An 11,757-nucleotide genomic window follows, 5' to 3' on the forward strand; every position below is an offset into this window, starting at 1 on the left:
AAATGCACTGAATTTTATGGGCCTTCAGTTTTATTCTATATTAATTTGAAACATGTATGCTTTTTAATGACATGAACTACACCAGTTCCAAGCTGTAAATACATCTTGTTAAACATAATATATCAGGATATAAAAAATAGATGTCTTAATACAGAAAATTAATCATAAGTGAAAGGGAATCAACTTGATCTGTTTGTTATTGTCTGGATGTCTAGTTACAATTTGACATCTCAACAAGAGTTCCACATATGGAGTCCAGATGCTGTCGTCAACATCAATATATGGATCGTTTGGATCTTCCATGCATTTGTTCACCAAATCTTCAAGAATCGATTTCAGGGACGATAGGTTTTCTGTAGACCTCCTCTCTGAACTCCTCAGCCTTTTCCGTGCTTCACTCACAGCTTCCTCTGTTGGTAAAGGAAAATGTTTATTGATGAACGTTCCAAGACTGTTTCGCAATCCTTTCCCTTCCTTTTTAGCGTTTTTTATACGATTTTCAATTTCCACCTTGTAGCTGTTGGGCGACTCTTTCCTTGTGCTCTGTTCTTGAAGTTTGCTGGAAAGAGCAGACTGAACTCTGCCCAGTTGTTCTTTCACATCCCTCTCTCTGGAAATATCTGCTGCCAAAACTCTTCTTTGAGAACGGAGGGCAGATAGGGTGAGTTGCAATTCTTCTATGCTCTTCTCGTACTCAGTGATTAAACTGCCGATATTCACTCGTTCACTAGGCACTGTGTTTGGACTGGCATCAGAGGATGTTACAGCTGTAAGATATTGCAGTCGAGTCTGTTCTATAAGATTGTTTCCATCTTTACTACACACGCTTGGTTTATCTAGGGAGTTAAAGTGGTCTACAACTTTCTCAAGCACTCGGTACAAATCCGAAACCGTAGCATTTTCCATGTCTCCACAAATGACTTCTAAAATATCAAGACCTAAAATATGCGCGGATTTCAGATGTGTTAAAATTCTGAAAACCCCGCTTTCTAACCGGTACTCCGATCCCGATCATAAATTTCCAAATGTAAGTTAATTTGTTCTTAAAAGATCTTTTTTTCTGTCATTATCAATGATAAACTAAAATTACTCCAATCAATTTAAAACTTAATTACTAAATAAAATATGTATATAATATGTAGCTGTAAAAAGAAAAAAAAACAACGTACACTTTACATTCATTACCCGAAACAATGTATGAATGAGTTAACAAATTTAAACTTGCATCAGTTCAGAATTTGTTCCTTAAAAAGTAAGTAAAAATTGTCAGAAAATACATAATTTAGTGGGTAAGGAAATTATCATGATATTTTCTTGAATAGTAACTTATCCAATAAAGTGTGATTAACGCCAAGAACGTAAATATAACAAAATAAATGGCTAAATAAGTCAGAATACCGGTGTGTCCACGTGAACCACAGCTGTTCTAATCTTGCTACTGTCTGTTGGGTATATTCTGTCCCCTTTTCAAGCAGTATATATGTATACTATGCTTGTGATACCTCCTGTTCTCTTTTGGAGGCTTATGAGCCGAACAAAAAACACAAAGATTGTTAAACTTGCAGAGGAAATTCGAGCTATTAATTGAATGTGTAATGAACTTTAATTCAGGAAATGGTTATACTGTTATCTGAAGACACCCCACAGTAAGCTCTATGTGCATTTATTTGCATCAGATTAATTTCCACATAGCATACTTAGAATAGACAGAGACATCATTTACATATCTCTTTTGAGGAAAAATCTGTCAAATTGGCATTCTTCTCTTAGTTTAAGCAGAGATGTGCATAGAAGTATAGAATTAAAGTAATAAAAACTTATCATTTTTACCTTTTCTGTTGTATATACAACATATACTTGTACATTTAGGCAAATTGTGTATCTGCTTTTACAACATGCAAGCAATTTTTGCATGCCTTAGAATGCTCCTGTTTTAAAACTTTTGATAGCATTATGCATTTACCATCTTGTTGAAACATATAAAATTTTATAGTACTGATCTATCGTGTGTTCCGATTGCTCATTTATTAGTTAGTCTGCTCATTTCTGTTCAGTGTCATTGCTATTACATTCTTTTATCGCAGAGAGACTGTGACAGCCAGCACAATGGTGTTGACGTGTAGATTTTACAAGAACAAGTATCCAGAAGTAGAGGATGTTGTTATGGTCAATGTTCGCTCCATTGCTGAGATGGGAGCCTACGTACATCTACTGGAGTACAACAACATTGAGGGCATGATTCTCCTATCTGAATTGTCCAGAAGACGTATCCGTTCTATCAACAAACTCATCCGTATCGGCAGGAATGAATGTGTTGTTGTCATAAGAGTGGACAAAGACAAAGGTGGGCTACTGATTATTTTCAAGGAACTTGTCAACTTAAAACCACTTACATTTTTTTACTGGGGCGGGGACTGTTAGATTTTGTAAAATTTGGCAAGAGTTTGTGAAAAGTGGGGAAATAATTTCATCACTGTTACACATGTGATTTTTCTAGCCTTTTATGTCAGTTTTTACTCTTAATTTACTTGTGATATAGATAAATATTGTAAATGCTTTCTGTTTGTCATGTATGAAAGCCAGCAGGTTGTGTTTGGTCATGTGTATTAAATATTTTGTTTTAGATGACACTATTTGATGTCATAGATAAAAGTTGGGATGAAATATTTCTATAATTTTTCTCTGAAGGGATACACTAATGACTGATTTCTGCTATTTTGTAGGATACATTGATCTTTCAAAAAGAAGAGTCTCACCAGAGGAGGTCACCAAATGTGAAGAAAAATTCGCTAAAGCAAAAGCAGTAAGTTTTATAAAAATAATACGTTTGTTATTTTTAAGTTGTAAAATGTACTATGAATTATGACTGAAGCTGCTATCAAGAACATGTACACTTCTTTAATTAGAAACTGATTGAATACATTCTCTAAATCATTTGAAACCCAGTTTTGAAGGAACACATGATTTTTCTCAGGTTAACAGTATACTACGCCATGTTGGAGAATTGATGAAGTTCCACAGCGATGAACAGATGGAAGAGTTGTACACAAAAACAGCCTGGTTCTTTGACGACAAATACAAAAAACCCGGGGCCTCCTATGAAGCCTTCAAACATGCTGTAACGTAAGACAATGCAAACAATGCTATTATTCAATTCAGATTGATGGCTGTTTCTTATTTGTTGATGAAATACATGCTATACAAAGATTAAAGTTCTCTAACTACATAAAAAGAAAAGAGTTTGAACATTGATCTCATGATGCAAGATCCTATATACCGGTATATTGCATAATTGCTCTATAAAAAGAGTGCATATTAATTTTTTTACATACTGTACTAAGCAAACGAAACTGGTATTTCTCTCAATTTTTATGTATTTAAAAAGAGAGAGAGAAAGAATGAATGCACGAATGAATAACTCTATTTACTAACCAATATACTTGTATATATCATATATGTGATGTAGGAATCCTGAAATTTTGGATGAACTGGACATTGATGAAGAAACAAAGAGTGTTTTACTGCAGAACATCAAAAGAAGGCTTACCCCTCAAGCAGTCAAAATCAGAGCAGGTACCGTGGATTACCATGTGAATTGAAATGAATTTCATGTACTGTAATGTAATGAAATGAAATACATATACTGTAATGTAATTGCTTCTTAATTACAAACTTATCAGGGTGAATTAAAAACAGGGTGAAAAACAAAAAATAATGCTGTGTACAGTTTGCTGTCTACATGACTTACAAAGTAATAATTATAGCATAACACAATGTGAATATCAAAAACAATGTGAAGATTAAAGCAGTGAATGACACATAATACAATGTGCAGATCAATGTTAATCTTATCAAACTCAGATCCTCATTGCTCTTGGTTTATCACACATGTAATGACATACCATTAATTAGAGACCCACTGTTCTGATTTTAATCAGATTTGGATATATCTACTACTATACAATTCAAAGATTATTGAAATTAATGGTAGATACAATGTATAATGTATAATAAAGGTTACACTCTGTACAATGGTTTACTTTAAATGTTTATTGTAGATATTGAGGTTGCCTGTACAAATTATGAAGGAGTAGATGCTGTCAAGCGAGCTCTGAAGAAAGGTCTGGAGCTGTCTACAGAGTCCATGCCAATCAAGGTAGGCTATGGAAAATGCTCACAAAACTTGAGCAGAGGATGAATTTAGGATACCATTCTTGCATCAATGTTATTGATATATACAGTCAAACTTCGTTATCTCGAACTAGATGGGTCTGTTTAAAAACTTTGATATATCCGAGTATTCGAGATATCGAGAGTAAAATACTTAAACAAAATAAGTAGCTGGGACTTACAAATCACTTTGACATGTCCATTGTATTAGAGATATCAGTGTTTTAGATATTGAAGTTCAACTGTATATCCAAATTCAAAATTGCCATATTTATTGTTTGAATTTTTGCAATTTGCTTTGTACATTTAATAAGACTTGAGTCTGATTCTTCCAACAACAAACTTATTTATACAAAGGGCCAAAATAAGAACATAAAAAGGGAAAGTTAGGACAGTGAACTGGGTACAAAAGGAAACTTAATTTAGAGTTACATTGTATGAAAGGGACATTACAGTTTTAGATTTGAATACAAATAGCAAGTCATCCTCTCAAACCTTGCTTAATTCACTTTGCACACTCCATTGGTTTTGATTTATATTGAATATATTCTATAAAGCTCATTCAGTTGAAGTGAAAAAGTTGCTTTTTTGTGTTTAAATGAGTAATGTATTGCATTGTCAGATAAATCTGATTGCCCCGCCCTTGTATGTGATGACAACCTCCACCCTGGAGAGAACTGAGGGCTTAGCCACACTCAACAAAGCCATCGCCAGCATAAAGCTCACGATAGAGGAGGCCGGAGGAATATTCAACATACACAAACAGGTACTAGCAACTACAACGAGTTGTTTAGAGCTATATGCCATGGTGTGTAAATTAACAAGTCAAAGCAGCAAAGAAGGGTAACTTGCATATACACGTGCAATATAGGTCTCAGTATAAACAAAAACTAGTGTATTACATGTAGTACTAATCAGGAACTAAATACATGTTGTCAAGTATGGTTATAGAAAACTGCTTAATGATCAGAATTGTCTAATAAAGGAAAAAACTATGCACATCTATCAACCAAAATTAGGCAAGAATTTTGTGACTAATATTAAGGATTATTTTCCCAATGTATATGGCAAATAGGTACATTAATTCTCTATATCTTTTTACATCTTGGTAAAAAAAAATATGAGTCATAAAGCACTACAGTAGATTTATATACTTATCAATAATTAAATATTCTATACTATTTCAAATTTCATAAAAGTGTTAATATTTATGATGTAAGTAAGTTTTCTTATACTGCCCTATATCATATCAGATATTGACAAGATAGAATTGTTTTATGCTTACAGCCACGTGTGGTATCAGATATTGATGAGATTGAGCTGGAAAAACAGTTACAACAGCTGGAGGCTGAAAACCGGGAAGTGGCTGGCGACTCTGATGAAGAGGATGACGTGGAAGGGATGGGAGAGTTAGAAGGAGAGGAGCCAGGGGAGGAAGAAGAGGGAGAAGATTGATGGGGAGGATCCAAATATAACTTATATCTAGGAGTGGAAACGGGGACAGAATCAGGCAACAGACCATGAACTCTATAACAAACACTTCAAAGAGTGCTAATTTATATAACTAGGTGACAACTGTGAAAATCTAATGGAAAGTTTAAAGAATTTGAATTGATATTCACTTAATTACGTAATATATAACTAGGTGACAACTGTGAAAATTGGCAAATTAATTCTAATGGAAAGTTTAAAGAATTTGAATTGATATTCACTTAATTACGTAATATATTGATGTCTGATGTGAGAACCAATATTTGTATCCCATTTTATGAGAAAATTTTGTTTATTTGCCTTGAAGTAAAATGTTCTCATGTGAAGCTTACAGCTTGTGTAAGAGTGAGTGGGGCTGTCAAATGAAAGCTGAATTTGTGAAGGTTTCAGTCACTTTATGAATGTAGTCTCATGTTCATTTTTTTTGTAGTGTCTGGAAATATAATATAAATCTGTCACATAAAATTTCTTTTTTTTTTCCCGTAATATTTTGTTGTACATTTATCTTGTTTCACCAATCACCATTCAAATAAATTAAACCATTGAAAAAAGACACCGGTATTGTCACCATTAAAACAACCTGAATTTAGAATTTACCCTCAAAACAGCATTCCTCTTTTCTATCCCATCCATTTTCTGCCTCTCATGTTGTTTTTCTTTCTTTTCATTTTTTTTTGGGGGGAGGGGGCTTTTTGACGATCCTGATTGTCTCCCTAGAATAAACTAGGCCAATTGTTTACAAAACCTTCAAACTAGCAAATTGCACATATAGATTTTTAAGGAGTCTTGGTGTCGACAAATTAACCATGAGATCTACCTTAAATGTGACATTATTTCTTTCTCCATAAACCATTATTTTACTGTAAAGAAAAAAATCCACACATTTAAGGTTTGAAATTTGCTATTTGTATACACAGAGCTATACTGCTGGATGAGGTTAATATCCAAATAACATAGAAGGCCACCTGGACCTTAGTAATGAATTGTAATATCAGGGTCAGACTCGGCCTGTAGAGTTACTTATTCAAAAAAGACAAGTAGGACCATTTTTATATGACAGGTAAATGAGGTTAAGATTGCAGGTCGTTGCAATATACAGCAGAGGCCTGTTCAGCAAAGCGAGTGCTCGCCAAAATTGTGTTGCAGGAATAGGGAATTTTGGCTAGCGCTCGCTCTGTTGAACACACCTCTGGTGCTGTTGTCTTGTGAAGGTCTCTGGTGCTGTTGTCTTGTGAAGGTCTCTGGTGCTGTTGTCTTGTGAAGGTCTCTGTTGCTTTTGTTTTGTGAAGGTCTCTGGTGCTGTTGTCTTGTGAAGGTCTCTGGTGCTGTTGTTTTGTGAAGGTCTCTGGTGCTGTTGTTTTGTGAAGGTCTCTGGTGACATATGTCGGTTTCCCTTGGTACTTCTCTCTACCGTCTGTATGTAGGAGAGAGCTCTGCAAACTCCGAACCATGAATTGTGATGAGGACTACTTCGTACACTCCTTTACCTGACTACTTCTTGCACTCCTTTACCTGACTACTTCGTACACTCCTTTACCTGACTACTTCGTACACTCCTTTACCTGACTACTTCGTACACTCCTTTACCTGACTACTTCGTACACTCCTTTACCTGACTACTTCGTACACTCCTTTACCTGACTACTTCGTACACTCCTTTACCTGACTACTTTGTACACTCCTTTACCTAACTACTTCGTACACTCCTTTACCTAACTACTTCGTACACTCCTTCGTACACTCCTTTACCTGGCACGGAACACTGATTTTGACAAGATCCTAATTACGTTGTTATTGCACACAATTTTCTGTATACCTTTCAGGACAAAGGGATCTTTAAAGTAACAGAATTTTTATCCCCCGTCAAAGTTGTCCTTTTACCAGAGGATTCTTTTTTGAAACTACACCCCCCCCCCACATAGAAAATCATTCGTAGATAAAAATTTGCAAGCAAATGGTTCATATATATTTTCAAAACGGCTATTATGTTTTCATATGGCGATCAAAAGGGAGCAATTGGTTTATGAGAATTATTCAATTATATTAAAGATTTAAAGATTCAGTCAACTGTTTGGCTATTCACCGGAAAGCACCGTGCAAAAAAACCCCAAACAAAAACAACAAATACTGTGAAAAACTTAAATGTAGCTTATATGCAGGCACGTAGTATCGGGGGGAGGGGGTGTATATAGAAAATTGAATTTTGGAGGAGTTGTCCCCTCACTTTTAGGACAGGTAAAGTAATTATATGCATTTTAACCAAATTGACTTTAAGATATTTAGCCTCCCCTCCGGGATTAGGATTTTGGAGGTATACGAAAAAGGATTTGTTTTTATATTTGCTTGTCGAGATTTCGGTTCAGTGTGCCCCCTTACAATGCTTGAATAAATCTACTCATTGATATTAATCATTAAAAAAAGATGTAAATATTTTATAAAAAGTTTGATTTTAGTTTAAAAACTATCAACTATAAATAAATAACCAATCGCAACTTCTCGGGCCTTTCCGGCAAGCTCGGAAAAACACCTCGAATGTATTACACTCGGAACTACTCGGATGTCTCGCGCACTCGACATTATGGAGCGTAGCGGAATCAGCCGAGGATTGCCGATTGAATGTATTAACATCACCGGATGTTAGAATTTTATACAAAATGGAGTCGCTTCCCATTAAAATAAGTATCGGCTAGACAGTCTTGTATGTCGCTTCTGTGTTATATTTTAGTGTATATCATTTACTTTAATGAAGTGTAGCTCACATCTCAACAGATCGTAAAATGTGTTCTATTTATTTCAAGTTTTACAACAAGAGGCCCATGGGCCACATCGCTCACCTGAACAGCAGTTCCTTGTAACATTACATTTCGTAGCATATGCTTTTTCTATTTTAAACATTGAACCCCTTTCTGGGGACCCAGTTATGGTCCGAGGTTTATGGTTGGCTTGAACAACATAAATAGTAACATAGGAATTAAAATGTGTAGCACTGCGGTGGGACCGTACGTACACAACCTGAAAAAGAAGAGAAGAGTTCCACTTCAAGAGGAATAACTCTCAGACTATACAGAACATCAAGAAAGATAACTCTTGGTTCCACTACATTAGAGTTTACACAATTTGAGGATCCTTGCAAAGTAATCTCACAAACTGTAGCATTATAGTTCTCGAGAAAAACTTTTTAAAAACATTTTCAATATATCTTTCTATGTTAAACTTTGAACCCCTCTTGGGGCCACAGTATTAGTCCAGTGCTAAAGTTTTAATTATTTGGAATCTACATTATTTAAGGATGCTTGCATAGTTATCTCACAAGCTGAAGCATTATAGTTCCCTAGAAAAAGATTTTTCAACATTTTCCCTCTATATTTCTATGCTAATTTAAACTTTGAACACCTCTTGGGGCCCCAGTATTAGATTGAATCTACACTATTTGAGGGTGCTTACGTAGTTATCTGACAAATTGATGCATTGTAGTTCTCGAAAAGAAGATTTTAAAACATTTTCCATATATACCGGTACTTCTACATTTAACTTTAAACCCATCTTGGGTCCCTAGTATTAGTCCAAGGGTCACTATTTTAAAACTGTTGAACCTTCATTATCCAAGGTTGTATGCATGATAGTAATCTCACAAATTAAAGCATTGTAGTTCTCGAGAAGAAGATTTTTTAACATGGTTCCTTTATATTTCTATAATAAACTTTGACCCCATCTTGGGGCCCCAGTATTGGTCTGGGGTCACGATTTTACCAATTAGGAATCTACATAAGCAAAGGATGCATGCATAGAAATTCCACAAACTAAAACATTGTAGTTCTTGAGAAGAAAATTTTGAAACTTTTCCTTCATGTTTTTTAAAATGTTTAAATTTTGAACCCCTCTTGGTGCCCATCAATTGTCCGGGAGTTACAATTTTTTGAATCTACATTATTTAAGGATGTACATGTATGCATAGTAATATCCAAAACAGTTGCACTATAGTTCTTGAGAAGAAGATTTTAAAACATTTTCCTATATATGTTAAAATTTAAACCCCTACTGGGGCCCCAATTTTTGTTCGGGGGTCACGATTTTTACAATCTTCACTATATATACAACCTTTTGTGTATGTATTGGCATTTTTGGTGAAGTGGTTCTTGAGAAAAAATTTTTTAAACATTTTTCATATGTAGTTCTATGTTAAACTTTGAACCCCGCCTGGGGCCCCAGTTTTGGTCTGAGGGTCAGGATTTTCACAATTTAGAATCTTCATTATACATACAAGCTTTTGTGTAAATATTGGCATTTCTGGAGCAGTGGTTCTTGAGAAGAAGATTTTTTAAACATTTTCCTATGTATTTCTATGTTACACTTTGAACCCCACCTGGGGCCCCAGTTTTGGTCCGAGGGTCACAATTTTTATAATTTAGAATCTTCACTATATATACAAGCTTTTGTGTAAATATTGGCATTTCTGGTGCAGTGGTTCTTGAGAAGAAGATTTTTAAAACATTTTCCTATGTATTTCTATGTTAAACTTTGAACCCCGCCTGGGGCCCCAGTTTTGGTCCGAGGGTCACGATTTTTACAATTTAGAATCTTCACTATATATACAAGTTTTTTGTGTAAATATTGGCATTTCTGGTGCAGTGGTTCTTGAGAAGAAGATTTTTTAAACATTTTCCTATGTATTTCTATGTTAAACTTTGAACCCCGCCTGGGGCCCCAGGTTTGGTCCGAGGGTCACGATTTTTACAATTTAGAATCTTCACTATATATACAAGTTTTTTGTGTAAATATTGGCATTTCTGGTGCAGTGGTTCTTGAGAAGAAGATTTTTTAAACATTTTCCATATGTAGTTCTATGTTAAACTTTGAACCCCGCCTGGGGCCCCAGTTTTGGTCTGAGGGTCAGGATTTTCACAATTTAGAATCTTCATTATACATACAAGCTTTTGTGTAAATATTGGCATTTCTGGTGCAGTGGTTCTTGAGAAGAAGATTTTTTAAACATTTTCCTATGTATTTCTATGTTAAACTTTGAACCCCGCCTGGGGCCCCAGTTTTGGTCCGAGGGTCACGATTTTTACAATTTAGAATCTTCACTATATATACAAGTTTTTTGTGTAAATATTGGCATTTCTGGTGCAGTGGTTCTTGAGAAGAAGATTTTTTAAACATTTTCCTATGTATTTCTATGTTAAACTTTGAACCCCGCCTGGGGCCCCAGGTTTGGTCCGAGGGTCACGATTTTTACAATTTAGAATCTTCACTATATATACAAGTTTTTTGTGTAAATATGTGCATTTCTGGTGCAGTTGTTCTTGAGAAGAAGATTTTTTAAACATTTTCCATATGTATTTCTATGTTAAACTTTGAACCCCGCCTGGGGCCCCAGTTTTGGTCTGAGGGTCAGGATTTTCACAATTTAGAATCTTCATTATACATACAAGCTTTTGTGTAAATATTGGCATTTCTGGTGCAGTGGTTCTTGAGAAGAAGATTTTTTAAACATTTTCCTATGTATTTCTATGTTAAACTTTGAACCCCACCTGGGGCCCCAGTTTTGGTCCGAGGGTCACAATTTTTATAATTTAGAATCTTCACTATATATACAAGCTTTTGTGTAAATATTGGCATTTCTGGTGCAGTGGTTCTTGAGAAGAAGATTTTTTAAACATTTTCCTATGTATTTCTATGTTACACTTTGAACCCCACCTGGGGCCCCAGTTTTGGTCCGAGGGTCACAATTTTTATAATTTAGAATCTTCACTATATATACAAGCTTTTGTGTAAATATTGGCATTTCTGGTGCAGTGGTTCTTGAGAAGAAGATTTTTTAAACATTTTCCTATGTATTTCTATGTTAAACTTTGAACCCCGCCTGGGGCCCCAGTTTTGGTCCGAGGGTCACGGTTTTTACAATTTAGAATCTTCACTATATATACAAGCTTTTGTGTAAATATTGGCATTTCTGGTGCAGTGGTTCTTGAGAAGAAGATTTTTTAAACATTTTCCTATGTATTTCTATGTTAAACTTTGAACCCCGCCTGGGGCCCCAGTTTTGGTCCGAGGGTCACGGTTTTTACAATTTAGAATCTTCACTATATATACAAG

At 35.1% G+C, this 11,757-nt stretch overlaps 2 protein-coding genes across 2 annotated transcripts; one reads left to right on the plus strand and one right to left on the minus strand.

Moving 5' to 3' along the window:
• Positions 1-15: 15 nt before the first annotated feature.
• LOC105339055 (centromere protein K) lies at positions 16-997 on the minus strand. The gene has a single exon (XM_011444457.4). It carries the CDS (start codon positions 904-906, stop codon positions 163-165), a length of 744 nt encoding a protein of 247 aa, XP_011442759.3. The 5' UTR covers positions 907-997; the 3' UTR covers positions 16-162.
• Positions 998-1,185: 188 nt separating this feature from the next.
• On the plus strand, positions 1,186-6,126 carry LOC105339057 (eukaryotic translation initiation factor 2 subunit 1). The gene is made up of 9 exons (XM_066065249.1): positions 1,186-1,252; positions 2,085-2,344; positions 2,724-2,803; positions 2,975-3,123; positions 3,467-3,573; positions 4,059-4,156; positions 4,793-4,936; positions 5,458-5,738; positions 5,816-6,126. The coding sequence occupies exons 2-8, from the start codon at positions 2,107-2,109 to the stop codon at positions 5,623-5,625; spliced, it is 984 nt and encodes a 327-aa protein (XP_065921321.1). The 5' UTR covers positions 1,186-1,252; positions 2,085-2,106; the 3' UTR covers positions 5,626-5,738; positions 5,816-6,126.
• The last annotated feature ends 5,631 nt before the right edge of the window (positions 6,127-11,757 follow it).

The sequence above is a fragment of the Magallana gigas genome, chromosome 7 (genome assembly GCF_963853765.1).
Source record: "Magallana gigas chromosome 7, xbMagGiga1.1, whole genome shotgun sequence".
NCBI classification, from domain to species: Eukaryota; Metazoa; Mollusca; class Bivalvia; order Ostreida; family Ostreidae; genus Magallana; species Magallana gigas.

Bases quoted from the DNA above. Each gene is read 5' to 3' on its own strand.
- LOC105339057 (XM_066065249.1), top strand. From the start codon at position 2,107: ATGGTGTTGACGTGTAGATTTTACAAGAACAAGTATCCAGAAGTAGAG. The intron at 2,345-2,723 runs GTGGGCTACTGA...GCTATTTTGTAG, and splicing joins AAGAGTGGACAAAGACAAAG to GATACATTGATCTTTCAAAA. The intron at 4,937-5,457 runs GTACTAGCAACT...TTATGCTTACAG, and splicing joins TATTCAACATACACAAACAG to CCACGTGTGGTATCAGATAT.
- LOC105339055 (XM_011444457.4), bottom strand. From the start codon at position 906: ATGGAAAATGCTACGGTTTCGGATTTGTACCGAGTGCTTGAGAAAGTT.